General features: G+C 43.0%; 1 protein-coding gene across 1 annotated transcript in view; it reads left to right on the forward strand.

The window, feature by feature from the left end:
* The window catches only part of ESPN (espin), a 200,939-nt gene that overhangs the window by 14,925 nt on the left and 158,740 nt on the right, over positions 1-27,274 (forward strand). Inside the window, exon 2 of the mRNA XM_075604978.1 lies at positions 6,472-6,665. Coding sequence (XP_075461093.1) covers positions 6,472-6,665 — 194 coding nt within the window. The remainder of the gene's footprint in view (positions 1-6,471; positions 6,666-27,274) is intronic.

Consider the following 27,274-nt stretch of genomic DNA (forward strand, 5'->3'; position numbering starts at 1 on the left):
CCTCTGCTGCCGCCCAGTAGTGGTGCTGCAAACCCCCTCACGTGTCTTCCCTCCCTCAAAGCTACCCAGGCCCTAGCCCTTCGGATCCGCAGCCCCCTCCCTACCCCCGGACCCTGCCAGCATCCGCAGGCTCCCCCATCCCCCGGACCCTAACAGCATCTGTAGCCCACTCCCCTGACCCTACCGGCATCTGCAGCCCCCTCCCCACCCGGTCCTACCTTCCCGGCACTGAGTCCTCTGCGGGCCGTCTGCAGCAGACGACACTTCTGCTGCCGCCCGGTAGTGGGGTGATGCAGGCCCCCCTCCCCCCACGTGTCTTCCGTAAATCTGTTTTTTTTTAAAATATGTATTGGGAGGGGGGGGGGGGGGGGGTTTAAAAATATATATGTATTGGGGGTGGGTGTATTTTTTTTTATATGTAATGGGGGTGGGGGCCTTTTTTATATTTATTGAGGTGGTGGGGGCCTTTTTTATATGTATTGGGGCGGTGGGGGTCTTTTTAGTATGCATTGGAGCGGCTGGGGCCTTTTTAATATGTATTGGCGGGGGCCTTTTTAATATGTATTGGCGGGGGCCTTTTTAATATGTATTGGCGGGGGCCTTTTTAATATGTGTTGGTGGGGGCCTTTTTAATATGTATTGGCGGGGGCCATTTTAATATGTATTGGCGGGGGCCTTTTTAATATGTATTGGCGGGGGCCATTTTAATATGTATTGGCGGGGGCCTTTTTAATATGTACTGTATTGGCGGGGGCGGGGTATTTTTATTGTGTATTGCAGGGTGGGGTTATATGTATTTAGGGGGGTGGTTTTTTTTGGTATGTATTTATTTAATTTGTGAGGGGGGATTGAGTGAGAGTGGGGTAATTGACAGAAGGTGGGGGTGAGTGAGATGAGAGAGGGGGGGAAGGGAGTGGGTGAGGAATAGAGGTAATAAAAGCGAGATGCAGGGGAGAGAAATACATGCGAGGCGGGAGGTGGGAGAGTGAGTGAGACGGAAGGGAGAGAAATACATGGGTAAAGGGTGTGAAATAGAGGGGGCTCTTGAGGAGTGAAACGTGGGTGGGAGGGGAGCTCGCAATACTGCCGGGAAGGGGGGGGGGAGGGTTCCGGACACAACTCTAGTCCTGGGCCCGGGAAATCTGTCTGCGGTCCTGGTAGCAGCTGGTGCCAGTGAAATCATATACAGGATTTTGACACAATGAAAAGTTAGAGATAGATCAGCACAACAGGGCTATTAAGTTATGTTATTACTTTATTTTAGTTTTTTTGAGGGAATTGCTGCTTTAATGCTGCAGTTCCATGTAGAACTAAGGTTACATAGTTACAAAGTTACATAGTTACACAGTAGATGAGGTTGAAAAAAGGCATGCGTTCATCAAGTTCATCCTATGCTAAATTTAGACGACATATAGGATAAAGTATATCTATACTTACTCATTGATCCAGAGGAAGGCAAACAAAAAACCCCAGTGACATATCATCCAATGATATCTCATAAGGGGAAAAATAAATTCCTTCCTGACTCCAAGAATTGGCAATCAGATTACTCCCTGGATCAACATCCTTCCCATGTATACTTATTTGGTATATCCCTGTATACCTTTCTAAAAAGATGTCCAACCTTTTTTTGAGCGAATAAACAATAGTTCAATCTTGATGGCTTTTGTAATCAGACAAATATGAGAATTGTAAAAGCATTTTTTTGAAACCTTGAAAATCTTCTCTTGTTTTTATTTTTGCCAGGGACTCGCTGGTTTCTTCCTTGTCAAAGCATGAACTTGAAGAGGAAGCAGCATAAGGCTAAGGTCCCGTTGCACGCGTCCGCACGGCTGGCTTGCTTGCCGGCGGCGCGTGCAACTCGCTGTACCGCGATCTGCGGTCTACAGGAAACTTCAGTAGTAGCGGGGGGGCGTGGCCAAACGGGTTGGGGGGGGGTGCGGCCATGACGTGAGGGGGCGCGGCCATGACGTGGGGGGCCGGAGCGGGAGGTGGGCGGGAGTGGGAGGATTGACAGGGAGGGGGGGCGTGGCTTGAGCGGAGGGACCCGCTACTCTTCCCCCCCCCCTCCCTCCACGGGCTGCAGGTAAGTAAAAAAAACACACACGCAGGCACTCATACATACATACATACACACACACACACACACACAGACAGGCACTCACGCACTCATACACACACATACACACACACACACACACAGACAGGCACGCACTCAGGCACACACATACACACACACACACAGACAGGCACGCACGCACTCAGACACACACACAGACAGGCACTCACGCTGCTTTCACTCCACACTCCTCCCCGCTCCCCGAAGCCTCTCCTCCTCCCGCAGCCTCCCCTCCCCATTGGCTCACAGCCACACCACGTGACGCGTCGAAGCTAGGAAACACCATTCTCTTGAGTCTCCTAGTGGCTGACGCGCCACAGCGTGTAGTCAGCTGTGCCGCCAGGGGGGACCGGGACCGGCTCGCGAGGATTCCCCTGCTGGTGGGGAACTCGCTACATTGCCGCCCGCGCCAACGAGCGCAGCGGGTCCCAGGCCTAAGGGACGTTGAAGGCAGTAAAGCCCATTAACCTGCGGTTATAATGTTCATGAACAATTGCAGGATGCATTTTCAAAAATTATTTTATATTTTTATTCTGAACTAATCTATCTTTTGCAGCATCAATTACAAAATTTTAACCTAGTAAATATTGCACTGGCATTAAATAGTTCTATATTAAGTGCTAGTTAACAGTTTAACCCTTTAGCTGCTGTGGGCCAGCAACAGTTTACGCAAATTTGTGCAGGCTGAAGGAGTGGCACAGTAATGCCGCGGCCAGGCTCTCGCTCAAGCACCCTGCCTTGAGAGCAGGGGCGATTTGTGTCCAGCGTAGTTGCACGCGCAGGGGGGGGCGTGCCCGTGACATCACGTGAGCGGTTCACCCTCACTGGCTGAACCGCGCTCGTAACCAGGGCAAGAGCGACAAATTCAAAAGAATTTGTCGCGCCAAGCAGCTGAGCACGGAGCGCTCACGGGCATGTGCGCGCGCACGCTGGTCAAACACATTGTCGCAATGTGTTTGATCCCGCTGAGCGAGAGCACGCATGCATGCTCACTCTCAGCCTGGACGAGCCTTAAGGCCTGGGACATGGTATGGCAGACCCCGCTGAGCCACGCTGAGTTGCGCTGAGCAGATGCACTTACCCCCTGCATCTGTAATCAGCGCGGATTTAGGAACCACTTCCGCATGCGTGCGGAGGCTCAGAAAATTTGAGGAGACAGGCAGGTTTAAATTTTCGCGTTGAGGGGAGCGGAGGAGCGGTCACGTGACCGCAAACATCCAATGGGAGCGAGGGACTAGCCCCGCCTCCCGGCACGCCTCCGCTCCGCCTCCATCCCTCCTCCGCCACGCCTTCGCCCCGCCCCCACAGCGCGCTCACTGCCTCGCCTGCCAGGACTCAAAAAAGCACCAGATTGAGCAGGCGAGGCAGAGCAGGAGCACGGCTCAGCGCGGCCCGAGGCACCATGCCCGAGGCCTAAGTAAAGTCACTGACTGGTAACAAGGACCCTGAGTTTAAAGCAGGAGAGCATGGTTCAAACCCAGGGTCAGCTCTTTGTGACCTTGGGCAAGTCACTTTATCTCCCTTTGCCTATCCAAAAATAGATTGTTAAGGTCACCTGGGCAGGGATTTGTGCCTGCATAAATGTTATGTTCAGAGCTGTATACACTGTCAGCACAATAAAAGGAGGGGGAAACAACTCAATTATTATCATTGTTATGATGACTGAAGGGAACTAGCACCTGAAAAGTGTTCATGTAAATTAGTTACTTACCTAAACGTCATAGACTTTCAGTTAGATTTTTGAAAGCATTGCAGATATTAGGATCCTGGGTAATATTCACACTATAAATCTTCCAACAACCAAAAAGGTGTTTCAGATACAGAAACATTTAGTGGATTTCCTTGGGTGTAGAACAGAAATGACACTTCTCTTTCTCTTTCCATGGAACAATGCTCTGCAAGGAAATGCAAAACCTATAGCTGTGTATCAGCCCATATTCTCTGTGTTATGTACCCTGCAGAAACAAAAATAAATATTTGTTTATGCTACCCATTTAATACCACCCACCAAATTCAAGCTAAAGAAAGCTTTTGCTGAACAAACAACTGAACTCAAATCTCACTACTACCTACAGTATAAAGAATGGTTATGGTTTGTAATCAGAAATTATAGTTTATTTAGTTGAATAAACTGTCTAGTTGTATACAAGAAAAGTGTCCATCCTCTTCTCTCCTCTCCCTCGTTTTCCCCTGTCTCTCTCTCTCTCTCTCTTCCCCTGTCTCTCTCTTCCCCTGTCTCTCTCTTCCCCGGTCTCTCTCTTCCCCGGTCTCTCTCTTCCCCTGTCTCTCTCTTCCCCTGTCTCTCTCTCTGTCTTTCGTCTCTCTCTCTCTCCCTCTCTCAATAATAATCCCCTCTGGACTGAGCATTAGACATCTCTAGCACATGGCTAAAGCTAAGGGGCTTAATGAGACACAAGGCCATATTCCAAACATGTCTGAGGCTATGAAATGCATTTGGGCTCTGAATTATGTACTTATCATTGAAATGGTCTATTGTGTGCTGCAATTATAATAGTCCTGGAAATTTCCGTTCTTCAAGGTGGTTAGAGATTTCAATGGGCCTATATGATGTTTGTCAGGAAACTAACAACTTGTGGAATTCTTAGTTCAAATGTAAAAAGTCAAGCACATATCGCTTCAATTATATTGCTAGCCTACGACTACACACCTAAGCACATATTGCATTGTGATACTTTGATGCAATGTGTTGCTGGCCCCTCTGGTAGACAAGGGTTACTTTTAAATATATATAAACAGTTTCACACAACTCTAAAATGTGTTGCTTCTTCCTCCGTAATATTACCAAGATCTGCTCTGCTAAAACTCTAATGCATGCCCTTAACCTCTCCCGTCTGGTTTATTGTAACATACTGCTAACAGGCCTCCCTGCCTGGCAACTTTCTCCCTTGCAATCTATCTAAAATTCTGCTGCTAGAATAATTTCACATTCTCCCAAACCAGTCTCTGCTCATCTCCTGCTTAAATCCCTCTCCTGGCTTACCATCAAACTCCAAGGCTCTTCCCTCATCTACTCCTCCCTACATATTAGCTTCAGATTTGATCTCTCATTATGCCCCTGCTCATCTCCTGCGTTCTACTCATAACTGTCTCCTTTCTACCCCTTTCACCTCTACTGCTCTCTCTTGCCTTAAACCTGTTTCCCTCACTGCCCCTTACCCATGGAACTCCCTCTCACTCGGTATATGCCAATCACCTTCTCTCCCCACCTTTAAGGCTAATCTTAAAACTCTATTACTTGGTTTCACACCGCTCATGCCAAATACCTGCAATTGATAAAATGACCAGGTGCATAGGGAAGAATACAGTTAGACAACACAGATCTTGTGACACCTGAGGTCACAACTGTCCCTTTAATATGCACTCATGGTCAAAAATAGAGGGAATAAAGTACTTGGATACAAATATCCCTAGAAATTGGCTAATTAAACTAGCTGCTCCATATACCACATAGGGAGCATGGAAGCAGAGCGTACTAACAATTAAAAAACAAAAATAATAACTAGTCTCCGGAAGAAATAATATCAGGATCAACAAGGTAAGCAATCTGATTATTTATTAGTGGGTACAAACACCTACAAATATAAACTATTTAGCTATAATACACCTGGCTATTATAGCTAAGTAGTTTATATTTGTAGGTGTTTGTGCCCACTACTACATAATCAGGTTACTTACCTTGTTGATCCTTATATTCTTTCTTCCGGAGACTAGTCCCTTGCTTTGAGGATTTTATTCCAATTTTATATATTTCACAAGTGCATAATATGTTCACGGTTTGTTTCGGCGTATTGTCTATACACTGTTAAAGTTTATTATTTTTGTTTTTATATTGTTAGTACGCTCTGCTTCCATGCTCCCTATGTGGTATATGGAACAACTAGTTTAATTAGCCAATTTCTAGGGATATTTGTATCCAATTACTTAATTCCCTCTATTTTTGACCATGAGTGTGTATTAAAGGGACTGTTGTGACCTCTGGTGTCACAAGATCAGTGTTGTCTTACCTTACAACTCACATCTTAAATGAAGTGGTTCAATAGCCTAGACTCAGTGCTACTGTCCCACACCGACACTCGCTCCTACCAATGACTGCCATCTACTGCACTTATTCCCTCACCTGCTGTCTCTTTAAGTCTCCCAATATGCCTCTTAGATTGTAAGCTCTCCAGGGCAGGGATTTCCTTTCCTATTGTCTGATCTTATTTGTTACACTTATTGTATTATAATTCCCTGTACTGTATTGTCTCTATTGTACAGCTGTGGGCGCTATAGAAATAAAGATATACATATAAACAGCTCTGCAATATTTCCCCTTTTGTTCTGTTTTGCAGGATAAGGACAATTCTGGTGCCACAATTCTGCATTTAGCAGCCAGGTTTGGCCACCATGAAATAACTGGTTGGTTATTACGCTTCGGAACCAATGATGCAATGGTTACGACAGATACAGGAGCACTCCCTGTTCACTATGCCGCGGCCAAAGGAGATCTCCCTACGTTACAGCATCTCTTGGAGTACTGTCCAACGTAAGATTAGAATTTAATTTGAAATATTTTGTTGTTTTCATGTGCTACTGCTTCATGTGCCACTGGTGAGACTACAGGCATATCCATCAATATATCGTCACACAGGGGATGTAACCCGATGCAGTGCTCACCACTACTGGCGGCCCCTGACAAATTGCTGCCGCCGGGCCAGCCGCCCTGGTCTGTGCCATCACTCTTCTCACATCCTTTTAAATTCAGTTATGTATTACTTGGGATCTGTTGAGTGATGTGTCATTTTGTGATCTGAAAACCCAAAGCTGCCTGTGCCCCCCACCTGTAAGTTGTTTGTGTAGAGTAGATGGAACTCCCTGCAGTTTCCCAAAATGTGATATGCCAACCGTGCTTTGAATTAGCATTATTTGAAGCATGTTGTACACACTTAATCTTAATCTCTCGTTACCAACTTTAGGTACTCGGGAACTATCATATTAGTAGTCGATGTGAGTGAATGCTACACACAGCAGTCAACAGTGATATTGTCATTATGTAGCTATGACGTTGATATACAGGCAGTGGTGGATTTGAAAATCCGCTGCCCCACGGAACGTAACTGTTGCGGCCGACTTAGGCCCGAGCCTGTTGGGCCTAATGGGAAATGCACCTCTGTATACAGGGTTTGATGGGGTATTGTTGTGGATGAAGTTGATGAAGACTTTTTAATCTTTGTTAATAAATGATGTCTTTAGAGATCATGAGTATGGTTTAAGGTAGCTGGTTTGTTCCTTTTTATTTTGAAACAGTAGTCAAGAGACCTTCTGCCTAATATGTTTCATGTCTAGAATAAATAAGGGAGTGAGAGCTCTGCTTGGTACAGTATGGGGTCCAACAATGCCGTCTAATAAGACTCTCTGCAAAAGTTGGTCAAGTCAATAACTACTCTACAGCAACAGTGCAATTTACTACGCAACTTTTATGTATGCAGTACTAATTAAGGCAGGTCAAATGCCGGTACCCATTCCTATCTGAGTTGGTTGGAAACCTATTCTGAACTGTAAAAGCCCAGGTAACAGAGTGAGCATCTGCTCCCCCCCCTAAAAGTCAGGAGGTATTGAATACCTCTTTCTTTCTTACTGCTTTTAAAGCTGCAGTTCAAGCTGTCTTTTTTTTTTTTTTTATGTATATTTTTCCCCATTCAATATGTGCATCAATACAATCTGCACGCTGACGAGTGATTTAGCTAAGCTGCAGATCGAACCGTTCTTCTGTAATCGATCGCTTGCTCCGGGTTATTTAATTCAGTTCTTGCACAGCATTGTGGGCAATGTAGTCCTGTAATATGTTCCATTAATTTCAACTCCGGGGACCCCCTGCTTCCGGAGACACTTACCTCTGTAATGGGTGCCGGTAGCCACTCCAGGGTTCACTATATGGCTGCTTTTGAAAGCTCCTGGGCCCTGCAGGCCAATAGGAGGCTGTGACTTTGTCACGGGAGACCAGGCAAAATACACCTTTATACCGGGATCATATCATTGAGCAAAGCCAATAAGTAAAATAAATTGTAATTTATTCCATAGAAACAGGCAAACACACATTGAATTACAAGAGGCAGAAAAAGATACACTTGGGGTCTGGGGTTGACAAACTGACTTTCTTAGTTGAAATAAAGTCTTTAAAATAGTCCAGTGCTGAAGTGGGGACTTAGAAAATATTCCGGTTTAAAAGTCCTGCAGCCTTCCTCCTTGCAATCGCAGCAAGGAATCTCTGGGCCCGGTCCGACCCGTTCTTGCCCTTATGGCAAATTGGACTTCTGGAATCACTTGGGAACATATGGAACACCCAAGAAAGAACAACAGGAGAGCGAGTTCTGGGAGGGCGACAAGCTATCTTATAAACTTCGGGACAGGCCTTCCCACCGCTTGCCCTCCAGCCAGTGGCGTGGGAATTTAAACTCCAACCACGTACACATTTTGCCAGGGTTGTGAAAGCAGTTCCAGCACTTGCCAAAATGTGGGATGGAGTGCATGCATTCTGAGGCTGCACTTTCCAGCCTAAACAGGATAGAAACTGTTCAGTATCCTGGGAACCCTATATATGGAATTTATCACCATACCCTGGTTTCTGTCACATATCCTCCCCCCCCATCTCAGACCTCGAGGGTTGAGCGACCATGGATATTGGGGAGTGCATCCTTGACAACCCGTCAGCATTGCCATGTTTGTGCCCTGACCTGTGTTCCACAGAAAATGTAAAGGGTTGTAGGCTTAGGAACCACCTGGTCAATCTAGCATTCTTCTCTCTGTTTTGACACATCCAGGTGAGGGGTGCATGATCTGTGACCAACCGGAATTTTCTCCCCAACAGATAGTATTTGAGCGTCTCTACAGCCCACTTTATTGCAAGACATTCTTTCTCGACTATGGAGTAATTTTTCTCCTGGGGATTTAGTTTCCTACTTAAATAAAGGATGGGGTGCTCCTCACCTTGAGACTCCTGGGAGAGTACAGCCCCCAGCCCTACCTCAGATGCGTCGGTTTGGACTAAAAACTCTTTAGAGAAGTAGGTGTGACCAACACTGGTTGGGCACAGACAGCTTCTTTCAGGCTTCTAAAGGCCTGTTCGGTTTCGGGGGACCACTTTACCATTAGGGGCCCTCTTGCTTTTGTGAGGTCAGTTAGTGGGGTTGCCTTAGTTGCAAAATTGGGAATAAACCTTCTATAGCAACCAATTAATCCCAAAAAGGTCCTTACTTGTTTTCTTGTAACTGGCCTTGGCCAATTTTGTATCGCCTCTACTTTGAGTGTTTGGGGTGTGAGTAAACCTCTGTCAATAGAATACCCCAGATACTTGGCCTCCTCCAGACCAATAGTGCATTTAGCGGGGTTAGCAGTTAGTCCAGCAGACCGAACTGCGTCAAGCACAGCTTGGACCTTTTGGAAGGTGGGATTGCCAATCTTCACTATGGATTACCACATCATCCAGGTAGGCGGCAGCATACCGAGCATGTGGTTTTAAAATTTTATCCATCATTCTTTGGAATGTGGCGGGAGCTCCATGTAAGCCAAAAGGCAGCACCCTATACTGAAAGAGGCCGTCTGGGGTTGTGAAGGCTGTCTTTTCTTTTGCCCTTTCTGTGAGGGGAACCTGCCAGTACCCTTTTGTTAGGTCTAGGGTTGTGAGATATCGGGCTTTGCCCAGTCTCTCTACAAGTTCATCTACCCTGGGCATAGGATAAGTATCAAATTTTGACACAGCGTTTAGTTTATGGTAGTCATTGCAAAACCTTGCTGTACCGTCTGGTTTTGGGACTAAAACTATAGGGCTGTTCCACCCACTTTGGGATTCCTCAATTACGCCTAGTTTTAGCCTTTTTTTTAACCTCTAAACTTATAGCCTCTCTTTTGGACTCTGGGATTCGGTACGGTTTAAGGTTAACTCGGATCCCTGGTTCAGAGACTAGGTCATGTTCAATTACACTAGTTGTACCTGGGCTGTGTAGAGAAGACTTATTTGTTTCTTCTCACTAAATTCTGGTCCTCTCGTTTCTGATGAACGGACAGGGTTTCAGCTATGCTATCCTCTGGGTCAGTTTCTCGATTCTCTGATGGACCAGGGCCTACTAGCTTTAACAATACCTCTCTATCTTTCCAGGGCTTAAGTAGGTTTATATGGTAAATTTCCTCAGGTTTCCTCCTACCTGGCTGTCTCACCTTGTAATTTACTTCTCCCACTCTTTCCAAGACCTCATATGGCCCATGCCACTTAGCAAGGAATTTACTCTCTATGGTGGAAACCAGAACTAGTACCCTATCGCCTGGGAAAAAAATTCTGACCCTAGCACCCTTATTATACGTATTCCTTTTGGCCTCTTGAGCTTTTTCCATGTGTTCCCTCACTATAGGTAGGACTGCAGCTATGCGGTCCTGCATCTGGGCAACATGCTCTATTACACTTCTGTATGGGGTAACCGCGTGTTCCCAAGTCTCTTTGGCTATATCCAGTAAGCCCCTTGGGTGTCGGCCATACAATAGATCAAACGGGGAGAAGCCTGTGGATGATTGGGGAACCTCCCTAATGGCAAATAACAGGTATGGTAACAAACAATCCCAGTTTTTCCCATCGTTATCGACCGCCCGGCGTAACATGCTCTTTAAGGTTTTATTGAACCGTTCCACTAAACCATCTGTTTGTGGATGATAGACTGAGGTTCTGAGATGCTTGATTTTTAGGAGTTTACATAACTCTTTTGTTACTTGGGACATTAATGGTGTTCCCTGGTCAGATAAGATCTCTTTAGGAATTCCGACCCTGGTAAACAGAACTATTAACTCTTTTGCTATGTTTTTAGCAGAGGTGCTACGTAGGGGAACTGCCTCCGGATATCGGGTGGCATAATCTAATATTACCAATATATGCTGATGTCCCCTAGCAGACTTTTATTAGGGGTCCTACTAGATCCATAGCAATCCGGTCAAATGGTACATCTATTATGGGAAGGGGTACCAATGGGCTACGATACGCTTTGAACGGGGCGGTGATCTGACATTCTGGGCATGAGGAGCAATAATTTGTCATTTCTGTAAGAACCACAGGCCAATAGAAGCTTCGGAGAAACTTTTCTTTTGTCTTTTCCACCCCTAGGTGTCCCCCCAATGGGTGACTATGTGCGAGGTGTAATACTACATTACGGAATGTCCGTGGTACCAACAATTGTTTAGTTATAATTGATTTTCTTTTATCAACCCGATATACTAGGTCATTCTCTACCTCAAAGTAGGGGTAGGCAAGTGACCTATCTGGTTTGCCCGGAGTACTATTCTGGTCCTGTATATTCCCCCTTGCTTCCGCTAATGTGGGGTCTTCCCACTGGGCCTTCTTAAAACTCCCAGGACTGACCTCTAGGTCAGCGAAGGTCTTATCCTATTCTGGGGTGGTAAGCGCCTGTTCAACATCTTGATTTGGGGTATTACCTACCAAGGTGGCCATGGGAAAGGGGATTTTACAGCACTCTTCCTCTTTCCCCTTTTTATTTGGGCCCTTGTCAACCTCCATTTCTGAAAAAGGGAAAGGATCTGTTTCTTCTATTACTTCTTTATGGTTGTGTAAAGGGCATTTTTTGCCTGAAACTAGTTGGTGGACCCCTGCTGTGGCCTAGGGGGGACCCTTTTGTCCAGTTTTTATGTAATAAATCTATTTTTTGTTGCTTAAAACCGTGAGCCTCCTTCTGTTACTTTGCGCATTGCACTGCCTTATTTTTCTACTTATTACTTCTTTATGGTCCGCTATTGAACTCTGGGCGCTATTCTGGGAGGAGGACCACATTTTTAGAAAATGGGGAAAGTCGGTCCCTATTAACACATCATGTGCCAATTTGGGTATTATACCCACTTTGAAATCTAAAGAACCAAACTCTGTTTCAATAAGAACTTCAACAGTGGAATATTCGTGATTATCCCCATGTATACAACAAATTGCCACTCTTTGTGAACTGTTTACCTGTTTTTTCCCAATGGGCAACAGGTATTCGGACTCTAGGGTAACCATACTCCCAGAGTCAAGTAGTGCCCGAACCCTCTTACCATTTACCTTTACAAATGCCCAGAGATGGTTATTCAAGGGATCCTCTGGGCTAGGGCCCATACATTGAGACCACAACGAATAAGGTTCAACGCTGTTGCATTGCATTGGTTCAGTATTTAATGGGAAGACTTTCGCGGTGTGGCCCCTCTCATAACAATTTACACATTTAGGTACATAGTCTGTGTCCAACTTAGAGCCCTTTTTCGGCTCCCCACGTTGACTGTTGCCCTTAGTATGCGAGTCACTGTTGCTGTTGCTGTGTGAAGGCGGTCGTCACTCTTCAGCCCCCCTTAACCCTGGTACCTTTTACCGTCTCTGGAAGAGTCCTGGAACCTTGGGTAGTGGGGATGCTCTTCTGCTGCATTGTACCTTTCTACGAGGGCCACCAGCTCGTCTGCATTGTGGGGGTCACTCTGACTGACCCAATGGCGTAGGGCAGAGGGAAGTTTCCTCAAGAACTGGTCCATGACCAACCGTTCCACGATGTGGCTTGCTGAGTTGATCTCGGGTTGCAGCCACTTCCGAACGAGGTGGATGAGGTCATACATCTGGGATCGGGTGGCTTTACCCAACGTGAAGGACCATGCGTGGAACCTTTGGGCGCGAACGGCGGGCGAGAATCTCGAACTTCAATTTTGCATAGACGTTAGGTTCGGCTGGCTCTAGATCAAAGTAAGCCTTCTGGGGTTCGCCGCTTAAGAAGGGTGCGATTAGACTGGCCCACTCAGCTTCTGGCCAACCCTCTCTCTGTGCCGTGCGTTCAAAAGTGAGAAGATCGGTTTCAACATCATCCGAGGGCCCCATCTTCTGAAGGTAGTGGCTTGCCCTGATCATTTTCGGGACTGGGGCTGCCTCTGCCAGTGGAGTCATAATGATAGTCCCTCTCAGGATCTCGAGTTCCTGCTGTAAGTCCTGGGCGAACCATTGTTGCTCCTCTCTCAGCAAGCGGTTTGTCTCTTGCTGATTTGCATTTGCGTTTTGCAGAGCTGCATTCGCCTCTTGCAGGGCTGCATTCGTCTGTTGCTGGTTTGCATTAGTCTCTTGCTGGGCTATGAACAGCTGTTGCAGGGTTTCATTCGCGTCTTTCTGGGCAGCGACATTGCGTACCAGCGCACTCACCATGTCTTCCATCTTGTTTGGAGAGGAAAACCCCCCCTTTTTTTTTTTAAAGTTCTTTAACCCGCAGACCTTTTAGTGTTCTGCCCGCATTCTCCACCATAATTTTTTACACCCCACCTCCCCTCTGTGTTTGCACTCCTCCCGCCTCTGTTTTTAGATCAACCAAGTGTGTTGGATGAAATGTGCTCATCAAGCATGATTCTAGCATTAAAGGAGAAATCAAAGCCTTTTTTTCTTCCTAATTTTTTTAATACAGGTTTAAAGCAGAGGGTCTCCGGAGCTAAACCCTGTTAAATTTCAGCTACGTGCACCCCCTGCTATCAAATATACTTACCAGAGAAGGGGGTGCCGGTATCTCCTGCAGTTGTCTGCAGTTTAAAGCCCCCTGTCTCATGGGCCAATAGGAAGCCACACCAGATGACATTTGTGACGGTGAAGGGGTTAACCAGGCTTATAATAAAGGTGAAGCCCACTTGGTTGACCCTGACCCGTGTTGTTGGGTAAAAAAAAAAAAAAAAGAGAGAGAGAGAGAGAGAGAGAGAGAGCGCCCCAGGGTGCCAATGCCCTTGCACCGGCCATGTTAGGGGTTATAACGTATCAAAGTGTCCCGGGTGTAGAGTTAGGACAACATTTTTGCACCAAAAAAACACCCGATTTACAGCTGTAAAAAACTTCCTGTTTTCCCTCAACGAGATTCCTTTTCTTACGGTGCATTATTTTCTCTGAGTGTGCCCTAATTTTGCAGTGGGAGACTTTCATTCACACATTCCACAGGGCCCTGTACAATATGCCGTAAAGCTGCTTCTGTATCAGGAAAGACTATGGCCCAGACCCAGATAAGGGTGCTAAGCTTTAGCCTATGAATGGGAGTAATGATTTGCTAAAACTTAGCACCCATTTGTGGATCTGGCCCTCTGAGCCCCTTGGAACTAATTGTAACTCAGAGACTTCCCTGACGTGGAGAAGCAGCTTCACAGCATATAGAGTTCAGGCCTAAGTATTAGCTGCTTCATACTCAGCTACAAGATTATCAGAATTTGTTCACTACTTTTAGAGCAGCAGTGTGATAACACTAATATTTTTGTCCTATAGTTATGGAAATGTTTTCATTAGCTGTGGGAATAGAAGAATGCATCATATGTAACACTGGCCTTGATCATAAGATCATAGGGAGGAGTGGCTCACTGAGTCAAAACAATAACTCTATAAGCAATGACACAGAGTTTGAATCCGTGATTCCTGGTGTATGCTTCTCGTGATCTTGGACAAGTCACTTTATCTCCCTGTGCCTCAAACACCAAAATCTGACATTGTAAGCTCATCTGGGCAGGGACTGTGTCTGTACAAAAAGAAAAAAGTTTTATGTGCTGCGCACCACACACTATACTGTTATTGTGAAGCACTTTGAGTCCTATTGGGAGAAAATGACTATTTGCCCGATTATAGGGTGACCCCAAAAATAAGACAACCCTCTAATTTTAGAAGCAGCTGTAAAGAAAACAGTTCACACACACACAGATATACACACAATCTGTGTCTATTTCTCAATTTGTCTCTGTCTGTCTCTCCCAGTTTGAGCTTCCCACAACAAGCAACATGGCTGCTTCAGACCCCCAAGGTGGGGCTTCCTCTGTTTTACCCTCCTACCGCATACATCGACTGCTGGTTGGCCAACAAAGTGGGTGGGGCCCGATTATAAAGCGAGTATGTACTTTCCAGCTTAAATTTATTGAGAAAAAAAAGTCGCCTTATAATCGAGCAAAACCGATATTTAACTAGGATTTATATAATCATTTATTTTGCAAACAGTACATTAGTAGATTTTTTTATTTGCAGTATATTTTGTTTGGCTAATTTGGCTGCAACATTGCTGCCCCTCCTTTTTTTTTTTTTTTTTTTTTTTAAGGGTCATTTTGTTTTTAAAGGGATTCTTTCTCTTCATTATTTTTAAAATTTGGTGCATTTTTTGCATCAGTTTTTCCCAAGCTTTTCAGCCAGAAGACGTTGATAAATACACACCCCGAAAATTGGAAATAGGCTACTATTTCAGATCTACAATCCTTAAATGACCCTGTTAGAGGTTTACTCTTATGTGCATGTTCTCAGTCACAAAACAATACTTAGGACCTCATTCAGAAAGCCTCGATAAGGCCCTTATCGAGCACTTATAGACCAAAATGGCTACTCTTATTCAGAAAGCCTCGATAAGTGCTCGATAACGGCCTGTATCGACGCAAAATTTTATGAGCCAAAGAAAATAGCCAATTGAGCGGCGATCAGCTGCTTATCGACCATTTTCGGAAGGATCATAAACTCGCGCGATTCAGATACCCGCGAGTTGGCTGTCGCAGCCTATTGTAGCCCTAAAAGGCGTTCTTCTCCCCAAATCCAATACACCACAAAATTTGGGTAGATTGGTGGGGAGATGCCTCGATGAGCTGCGATGTGTCAGGACTTAGAAAAAATCAGGCCCTTTTCCTGCCTCGGATTGATGCCGACGGTCTTCGGAGCTGATAGCCATTAATACCAACCACCGGAGCCCCCCGGCATGCATCCGATGCAGGAAAAATGCATTTACAGCAACTTCATTACCTTAGCGGCTAACCGCTAAGGCAATGAAGGGGTTAAACACCCATGCCAGGCTTACTGTGGCTAGTGAGGATGGGTGAAGGGGGAATTTGGCCCTTAGTGGCTGCCAAGGTAATAAAGGGGTTAACCCAACCGTTACCCACCCGCAAGGTCTAGACACCCATCCTTATGGCTAATAGCCCCTTCACCCATCCGTGAAGCCTAAGCACCCACCCCAGACTGACTATACCCACCCTGTACCCATTGAGTAGTATAGTGGTACATCATACCCATATAATAATAATATGGGCATGATAAGCCACTATAGCACTCAATGGGCACCCTAATTACAATACATTAATACACAAGACACACAATAATTAACAAATTAATTCCTAAACCAATTCAAAATGAATAGTAACACTAACCAATCAAAACAATTAATTACTACAACATTAATGAATGTAAACATTAAAATACAAAGAAATTCTAACAATATCTGAAATAACCATAAAACGCATTAGCTAACATAATACAACATTAACTACAAACGAACACCAATCGCAAACCTTTTATTAGCATTAAGCATGAAAAAACAAACAATCACATCCACATAATAAACTGAAATGAAAAAAAGCAACAGCAATACCAAGCGAGAAATGCCCCCCAAATTTTGTCATAATAATGTATTAATCTGTACCCTAAAGTGGTACAGATTAATATATTATCAGTCAATGTGCATCCCCCAAGATATCAAAAAACACATCCAATGAATAAACCTGTAAAAAGAGACATTTACAAACATTCAATATATTACTTACCATTAGAAGCGGTGGCCCTCCGACTCCCGGGGTAACGGGAAGCTCACGTACCTTGAAGCCCTCCAACAGCATCCGATGCCATCCGCCATGAAGATCCGGATCAGGTACCCAAATCTTCTTTTTTCTTTCTTTAATCACCTTCTTCTATCTTCATCTGTAACCATTTCTTGATCTTCTTAATCTTCTATCTTCTTGTTGTAATCCAAAAAGCCTCATGGTAGATCCCAACCAATGTTGTCTCGTCGTCTTCTTGGGCTCAAATGAGGCGTCACAGCCTTAAATAGGGCTTGTGACATCACATTTAGCCTCCAAATGGTTAACAGCCACCTGATTGGCTGTTCAAACCATGTTCCGACTTTAATGTTTTTTTTTTTACATGACGTCACTTAAAGGGGATGATGCCAGCCAATCAGAATGGCTGTGCTTCATTTGCCTTTAAGATGACGTCACAAAGCTGGCGTCACATGGTATTTCAGCCAATCAGATCGTGGGAACCAATTCCACACTCTGATTGGCTGAAATACCTTGTGACACCGGCCATATTGGATTTAGTGACGTCATGTTAAAGGGAATGATGCCAGCCAATCAGAATGGCTGTGCTTAATTTGCCTTTAAGATGACGTCACTAAATCCAAGATGGCCGGTGTCACAAGGTATTTCAGCCAATCAGAGTGTGGAATTGGTTCCCACGATCTGATTGGCTGAAATACCATGTGACGCCGGCTTCGTGACGTCATCTTAAAAGCAAATGAAGCACAGCTATTCTGATTGGCTGGCATCATTCCCTTTAAGTGACGTCATGTCAAAAAAAAAAAAAAATGAAAGTCGAAACAATGTTTTAACAGCCAATCAGGCGGCTGTTAACCATTTGGAGGCTAAATGTGACGTCACAAGCCCTATTTAAGCTGTGATGCCTCATTTGAGCCCAAAAAGACGACGAGACAACATCGGTTGGGATCTACCATGGGGCTTTTTGGATTACAACAAGAAGATAGAAGATTAAGAAGATCAAGAAATGGTTACAGATGAAGATAGAAGGTGATTAAAGAAAAAAGAAGATTTGGGTACCTGATCCAGATCTTCATGGCGGATGGCATCGGATGCTGTTGGAGGGCTTCAAGGTACGTGAGCTTCCTGTTACCCCGGGAGTCGGAGGGCCACCGCTTATAATGGTAAGTAATATATTGAATGTTTGTAAATGTCTCTTTTTACAGGTTTATTCATTGGATGTGTTTTTTGATTTTTTGGGGGAGGCACATTGACTGATAAAATATTAATCTGTACCACTTTAGGGTACAGATTAATACATTATTATGACAAAATTTGGGGGGCATTTCTTGCTTGGTATTGCTGTTGCTTTTTTTCATTTCAGTTTATTATCTGGATGTGATTGTTTATTTTTTCATGCTTAATGCTAATAAAAGGTTTGAGATTGGTGTTCGTTTGTAGTTAATGTTGTATTATGTTAGCTAATGCGTTTTATGGTTATTTCAGATATTGTTAGAATTTCTTTCTTTGTATTTTAATGTTTACATTCATTAATGTTGTAGTAATTAATTGTTTTGATTGGTTAGTGTTACTATTAATTTTGAGATGGTTTAGGAATTAATTGGTTTGATTGGTTAATGGTTTAATTAATTCATTGTTGATGTTGTTATTGCTTGTATTCATTGGATTAGCTGGCTACTGTTTTTATTTTTATTGAAGTGTGGTTTTTTGGAGTTTAGTTATGTTTTATTATTATGTGTCTTGTGTATTAATGTATTGTAATTAGGGTGCCCATTGAGTGCTATAGAGGCTTATCATGTCCATATTATTATTATATGGGTATGATGTACCACTATACTACTCAATGGGTACAGGGTGGGTATAGTCAGTCAGGGGTGGGTGCTTAGGACTCCTAGGTTTGTATCGGGTCAGGGTGGGTTAACCCCTTAATGACTATAGCGGTTAGTAACCGCTAAGGTGATTAAGGGGTTAGGGGCCATTAGAATGTCTTTATTATGTACTGTATATGCTTTCTTGCTACAGAGGACAGAGGGACCTGCTGTTGTGGTAAGTATAACTGTATTTATTTACTTTATTTTTGTAAGCTAATGCAGTGTTTAATAATGGGCAAATCTATTATCCATATCTGGATAATAGTTATTTTGCCCATTACTGTACTGTATGTGTTTGGGCGGAGGGGGGGGGGGGGGGTGCGTGTATTGATGTTTCTTAAAATATTTATTAATATACATTTCTTTCATAGTGTATATGTGCAGGGGGTCTCCGGAGCTGAACCACGTTGGTTTTATGTCCAAGGACCCCCTGCTTCCCGAGATACAGGCACCTTTATGGGGTGCCGGTAACCCTCTGCATTGAAATGTCCCGCGTCGCGTGACCGGGACATTTCCTTGCATAGGAGATACCGGCACCCCATAATGGTGCCTGTATCTCGAGAAGCAGGGGGTCGCTGGACCTGAAACCAACGCGGTTCAGCTCCAGAGACCCCCTGCACATCTACACTATGAAAAATGTATATTTAAATAATTTTCGGGCGACATTTCAGCTGGGAGAGGCAGCTCTCTCAGAGCCGCTCTCTCTGCAGCAGAAATTAATTGCCGGTACAGGCCTTTTCAGAGGCTCGATGCTCTCGCTGGCAGCAACTCGTCCATTTTGAGAGTTTTGCCATCACTGGTAATCGAGACTTTCTGAATACCGTGATAGCAACGCCCAAAGAAACGCATTTTAAATTCCCTGGCGATAATTTTTATCAACCCTCTCTGAATGAGGCCCATAGTGGGTTACTCATTAAACTGTCATAGTGCTGGTCAGGGCACTACCACACGGAAACTCCCATTGGCTTCAATGGTACATTTCGTTTGATAGTTCTCCGATTGGCATTATCACAGTTTAATGAATAACCCCCTAAGAGTACAGTATTACTTGTATAAAACACATAGACCCGGATACATCAACCTCTGTTAAAATGGATTTAACGCACACACAAAAACATGTCTTACTACCGCAATTTTATGATGGAATTCATCAACATTACAGTAATAACCATTAATAATGAGTTAATTACCGAATCATGATCGCATTAATAATATTTCTATCATAGGTTTCAGTACTATTTATTACAGAACCCTATGGTGGAAATAATATTAACCCATCTGATACCTGTGGCTACCAAGGTACAACACAGGAATCACATAATTTAATACACAAAACAAATGGAACACCCACCCCACTTACCTACCGTGGTGGCTAGTAAAACATTAGCATACAATCCTTTACTAATCGCCACGATAATCAAGGGCCTAACCACCCTCCCTTAGGCAACTTCCCCCATCACCCCACTCACCCCCAATAAACCTTACACCCACTCTCTATACTTAAGGCCAATAGCTCGATTAGCCAAATGTCGCTAATAAGGCTTTTGTCCATTCCAAAAAATAATAAAATATATTTTTAGAAAATAACACTACCTAACAAATAATAAACACAAATTAAAAAAATACTTCCTTTAATTGTCCTTGTGGCTATCTAGGCCCTCTCAATGGTGACCTAGATAGCCACATTGGTAATAAGCGTTACCCTCTTATTAAACTTGGCTTCATAACAAATTTAAATTACACTAACTATCCTCCTTGGCTAACCGCTTTACTAACCGCTAAGGCAAACAAGGGGTTTACCCCTACCACCTCACCCCCAGACAATTACCCTCATCATCCAACCCCAATAAACCTACCGTATTCCACTAGAATAATAGGCAATAGCCCTATTAGCCAAATGGTGCTAATACAGCTTTTGGTCATTCCAAAGCATGAAATAATACATAATACATCCATGCAACAAAACAATCACGTCATAATACAAAAAGCATTTAAATCCATTTTTTGTCACTGTGGCTACCTAGGCCCTATAAACGGGGGCCTAGATAGCCACATTGGCAATAAATGTTGACCTTAAAAAGAAAATGGATTACTTACCCCAGCAAAGATTAAGGCCTTCCTCATTTTCATGGCCAACCATAACAAATCCAATAAAGGTTTAATGCCCAATCATAATTATTTTTTTTAATACAAAGCCCAAGGGCAAAAAAAAATTACATATAAATCCAGGCCTGATGGCATATTTGTAATCCACTTCCATTCTGTGTTAGCAACGTTGGATCCTCAACTTCCCATGAAGCCCTTGATACTCCAAACTGAAGAAGAGTCTTCCCTAAGTATTTTTTTTTCTATCTTCTTTTCTTGATAGATGTTGTCTTTCCTCTTCTTTCAGCCACCGAATGTGGTCTCTTGAGCTACTTCCTGCCTTCTGAGAGGGCCTAGGCTTATATAGGGCCTGAACTGTCCTAGAACGCCTGACGTCACAGGTTGGTTGATGTACCATGTGGTTGTGCTTTTATGCCATGTAACTGAAGAGAAAAGTTATTTAATAAAACATAAAGATAGCCAGTGGTCGACAAATCACCCAAAAATCTACTCGCCGGACAAAAAAATCTACTCGCCACCTAGTACCACTCGTGTGCTGCTTGGGCCAATAGGAGCTCGCCACGATGTTAAATCCACTCGCCCGGGGCGAGCAAATGTATAGGTTTGTCGAACACTGAAGATAGCAATACAAGGACAAAGTTTTCTTCTACAATCAGACCTTCATCATGGTTGCTTTACTCCAGTTTATCTACTTCACTTCTGTCGGACATTGAGAGGCTCTTGACATTTTTGCCGGAGGCACTAACTATTGCCTATAAATTTCGAATTTGTCACTATTTGTGAGTGCCCAGATCTTTTCATATTATGTCTCAATGTCACTGAAGGGGCCACATCTGGTGACTGAAAAAAGAAGGGGAGAAAGAAGAAGACAGAAAGAAAAAATACAGAAGACTCTTCTTCAATCAACAGAGGATCAAGGGCTTCATAGCAAATTGAGGATCCAATGTGGTATTTCTGTCGTTAATCACATTAAGATAAATATTGGAACGGGATATATGCCATGATCATACAAAAAGTCCGGTACTGGGCTTATTTTGTAATGGATCGATATTTTTAACAGATCCGATAAAAATGTGTTATTTGTTAAATGTGCAATGTTAATATATTACAATGTAAAAATAACTCTTCCTTCTTAACACATTTTCTGCTTATGACAGCTTGATGTATCCGGACCATTATGCTCATGTACTTATATTTAAATAGTAATTGTATCCACGGAAGTTTTATGCCCTCCAAGTATAACATCACGCAGTTTGTTAACATGACTTATAGCAAGAGAAATGTAAACAATGATAACACTAATTAATAATGTAATCATAACCACATATATATGGACTCATATTTACTAAGTGGTGCTATGCCATAATACACTTTGTGCTGCTCTAACACACCTTACAGCCCATTCAAGTGGATGGGCCAGAAGGTGTTGTGACTTGGCACTGCTTTGTAAATATAGCCCATACGCCAGGATTTACTAACCTGCATTATCTGCCGTTGACTTGATCGTGGTGTGATAACCCATATCGGAGGTAAGTGAATGTTCCCGATAGTGTCACATACAAGTGCAGCAGGCTCCAGACTACAAGTCACATTGTTGCTTTATTTATTAGCTGCTTTAATAAAGTAAAAATGATTAAATAATCCTTTGTCCTCCTGAATTAAATACATTGCTAAATAACAAACCGCGCTTGTTTCCGCGCTTGCTTTTTTTTATTTTCTAAGTAAAAGACACTTTGCTGTGTTGAAAGCCCATGCATCTGTGTACTGGTCTCATATTGGCCTGTTAATAATATATTTTGCTACTAAAAGTTTTAAGAGTTAATTATTTTTCTTTAATGTTTTTAAACTGTCAATGTATATAATTGACTAAATAGTTTCTTGTTTACTTATGTCTTCATTACAAACCTTTCTATGTTGTCTATGCAATTGTATGCTTCCTTTGCATTTACTTTTGCACTAGTCACCTGCCCTTTTAGTTAAGAAATCACATCAATTATTTAGTCATGGGTGAGATCTCTCTATTCACAATGCCGCCTGTGACTGTGATGATAGCTTCTGTTACAAACACTTGAAATTCCATCTACAGTAGATGGCACCTTCAATTAAGGACTCAATAGGCCAATGTATAATTTTATTTTATGTTGATATGTATGAGCTACTGACTGTGTATTTTGGGCGCAAATTAGCACTAATTATATCTGCGTTTTTCCATTTCTTTGTTCTTCTTCCGTCATCCAGGTTTTCTGTATCACGGTGCTTTATGTTTTTCAGTAGGTACAATGGGAACTGTTTTTAAAAAAGCCCTCAATGTGATATTTATATGTTTATATTTATTTTACTACAAATATATTAACCTCTAGACTTAAAACAAATATAACCTGCATACAAAAAGGCCCATCTGGACTAGCAGGGAACATATGTGTGTTGTCTGCACCAATGAACTCTAAGGTCTGCGAGGCTGGCGGCGCGTGCAGCCGAATTCCCTGGTCTGCAGAGAGCTGCAGGGGGAAAGGGGGAGGGATATGTGATGGGGGTGCAGCCAAGACGTCACCCAGCAGGTTCGCCCTCATTGGCTGAACCACCGGGGGGCACGGCCTAGCGCTCCGTCGCTAGTTCCCCTCACAATTTTCTTGCAGGCTGGAAAAACACACTGCACAGCGCGGCAGCCCCCCCTCACAGCGGGCTCGGACCCATTGAGGAAGCCGCTAGGAAGCCATAACCTCCATATTAATGAACAATTGGAAGAAGTTCATAGGCGGCTTGAAAAAAATTAAAGTAAATAAAGCACCTGGCACTGATGGCATACATCCAAGAGTTCTCAAGGAGTTAAGTTCAGTAATAGCCAAAACCATTATATTTAATATTCAAGGACTCAATTTCCACAGGCTCAGTACTACAAGATTGGTGTAAAGCAGATGTGGTGCCTATATTTAAAAAGGGAGCTAGATCACAACCGGGGAATTACAGACCTGTAAACCTGAATTCAATAGTGGGGAAACTAATTGAAGGTTTAATATAGGATAATATTCAGGCATACTTAATGGAAAACAAAATTATTAGTAATAGCATGGATTTATGAAGGATAGATCATGCCAAACTAACCTTATTTGTTTTTTTTGAGGAGGCAAATAGGAATTTAGACCAGGGTAATGCAGTTGATATGGTCTGTGATAAAGAGAGAATTAAACTACAAATCAAGCGCTCAACCTATTGTTAATGTGATATGTACAATATTATTATTATTAATAATATGCAATAAATTATTAGAAATAGTAAATAAAAAATGTGACAAATGATATATCCAAACTATGCAAGGATAACCAATTAGCATAAAAGCCCAACAACCACCAAGATAAGGGAGGATATGAGGGAAGGTAGGAGGCTGCCTAGGACTGAATATCAAGCATTCCATATAGCTATACACAAATTGATAATATAGAGAACAAAGTCCTTGGCGCACTATCAAGTACATAAACCTGATATAATGTTCCTGGTTCTGTGTCTGAGAGGAACAGTTCGTAGATTTTCACAAGTGGTCCTCTTGATTTTCTTACGATGGTAGGTATACAGTATATCTGAAATCAAGGAAGACAAGAGACCATTGCGCAGTACCCTCTAGTTGTGGGGATCTCAGCCACACCGCTGCTAGCTACTTACATCTAGACAGATGAAGGCAGACCTTGAAAGGTATCTTTAGCGGGGGGTCTAAATCGCTGAAAGGGATGAATTGGGGTCTTCAGGTATATTACGCCCGCTCCACACAGATCAACCGCAATGCCCGATTGCATATAGGAAAATAAAAATGCCAATGGTGTAGTACAGTACAATTTAAGGAACAATAAAAGATCAAAACAGAGAATGCACTCACATGCTTGATGACCTTACTACACGGATTACAACGTGCCGTCCTCAGGCTTGAGGGGCTGTGCCGTGGTGTGTATGGAGGCTGGATCCCGCGTGTACCTCTTCCTTGCGGCCGCAACTCAGAGTGCCAGGTCCACCTCAGATGACGTCACTGTCCACTGCACCCTCCTCAGCAATGCGTGCAATCTAAGCTCCAACCTACGCGCGTTTCGTGATTCGTGACATCACTTCCTCAGGGGTAATGGAGCTTTGGTGCTAGAATGTGCTATTTAAGCATACAGAATGCCAGATCGAGGGCCCTGATAGGATAATTGATTCTTAAAGGGGCATCTGGCTAAGTAAAAATGACTAGGGTGCTAGTTATTATGATACACACTTATGACCGTAACAACAGCTTATCACATAATTATTACAGGTATTTCATAGAACATCCAAAGAAATGCAATAATTCTACAGTCAATTATACAATACTACAGTAAAAATACAGAAAATGCAATAAAAAACAATAAAAATACAATACATTTAATAATTAATTTATGCAAAATCTGCTAAAAAGAATTCTACTAAAAATCTACTAAGAATGATTTGCATAGACCATATATCATGCGGATTGGACTAGAGAACAGAGGATTTTAGAGGAAATTGATGAGGTTGGCTAGGAACTACCTTTATATATATTTATACCCAATCAGCTGTCTCTTAGAAAAGATGCCAGGTCGAACTCAATGTTGAGACGTCTCGGAGTCAGTGTTTTTAGGGTATAGATCCAATAGCTTTCTCGCCTAGATATTATATTTATTTTGTCTCCCCCTCTCCAATTTTGTTTGGGGCAATCTATACCTTTGCAAACTAATCCCTCGGGATTTTGATTGTGCTTCACTTTAAAGTAGTTTGAGACACTATGTGTCTCAAGACCCCTTTTTATGTTGTAAATGTGTTCTGCAAAACGTCGTTTTAATGGTCTACCTGTCCGCCCTACATATTGTAGCCCACAAGGGCATTCTAACAGGTAGACCGTAAACGAACTCTTGCAACTGATGAAAGATTTGATTGGAAATATAGCTCCTGTGATGTTAGATTTAAAATCTCTACATCTTGAGCTATATTTGCAACCAATACACTTACCACACGTGAAGAACCCATTTAGTTCCTTCAACCATGTGGTGTTGGATTTCTTAGCTACATCAAATGGACAACTTGGAGAAAGTTGTAGTTTGAGGTTATTTGCCTTTTTAAAAACTATTTGTGGACTTTTTGGTAATATTGTGCTGAGTGCCATGTCCCCCTGTAGGATTCCCCAATGTTTTTTAATTATTTGGGTAATTTTTAGAGCCATGGCATTATATTTTGTGATAAATGGGATGAATTCACTATCTACAGGTGATTTATTGCTTTTAGTTTTATCCATCACTATCAAATCATCTCTTTGGATATTTCACACAGTTTCCAATGCCCTCGTCACCTTGGTGTAATTATACTCCCTATCAATAAATTTATCCCTTAGATCCTCTGCTTGTGTATTGAACACCTCAATTTGAGAGCAATTACGTTTTGTTCTTAAAAACTGGCCCTTCGGTATGTTGTTAATCCATCTCGGATTATGGTGACTTGATGCCAACAAATGTGTTGGCATCTACCTTTTTATTAAAGGTTTTGGTCTAAATGGATCCTTCCTCTATGAATAGGGTTAGGTCTAAAAAATCAATGGTTTGGGGGCTAGTATTAAAGGTGAATTTCAGATTTAACGGATTATTGTTGAGGTATTGTTTGAATTTTAATAAATCTTCCTCGTTTCCCCCCCAGATACACAGCACATCGTCAATATAGCGTTTCCATAGCACCAGGTCCGCCCCAAATGGGTTGCGGGACAGGATATTATCCTCCTCCCACATACCCATAAAAATGTTAGCATAACTAGGGGCGAACCTAGTGCCCATGGCGGTGCCGCATATATGGAGGAAAAAATTGTCATGGTGGAAAAAATGAGTGAGAATGAACCTTATTCCCTCCAATACAAAATGTTTAAAATCTATTTCTAAACTATCATCCTGATCCAAAATTCTCCTAATCGCCGCGATACCTAACTCATGGTCGATGACGGTATATAATGAGGTCACGACAGGGAGCACGACTTCCCTACAAGGAGGAACAGCGAGACAAACAATCTCATAGGGAGACAAGACACACCTCGCTCTACAAGGCGGAAAAAACAGAGGATTCAGAGGAAAAAGAGGAGGGAGGAAAAAGAAAAAATCAAGAACACAGGAACCCAAGGTAGGGGCCACTAATGTATTCAACATCAGTGGTTATCAAACCACTGCCGTTGAGGACAGGGTCCTATCCAAGGGTCTAAATTTTGCCCCATCACAGGGACCCAATATGTTCAACCTATATATCGACACCCATAAATTTGTGAGACGCCTTACTCTAAAAAAGTATTTTTTAAAAGACACAGTAATTAGGGGTGTAATACAGCAGGATAGTTCACCAATTGTGAATAAACCCACTACAAGAACACAATTTAAAAACCCGTCTGTTTTTTATCCAAAACATACAAAGGGTAATTTTCTAGATACCTTTACCGAATTGGTGATCAAGGATATGGAGAAGGTCACTAATGAGTTTACAATTAAAAACCACAATTTAAGTATAGTGGAAAAGGAAGCCATTAAGGGGTTAGAGAGTAACACTGAAATAGTGATAAAGGCCGCGG

Source organism: Ascaphus truei, chromosome 6 (assembly GCF_040206685.1).
Source record: "Ascaphus truei isolate aAscTru1 chromosome 6, aAscTru1.hap1, whole genome shotgun sequence".
Classification (NCBI taxonomy): Eukaryota; Metazoa; Chordata; class Amphibia; order Anura; family Ascaphidae; genus Ascaphus; species Ascaphus truei.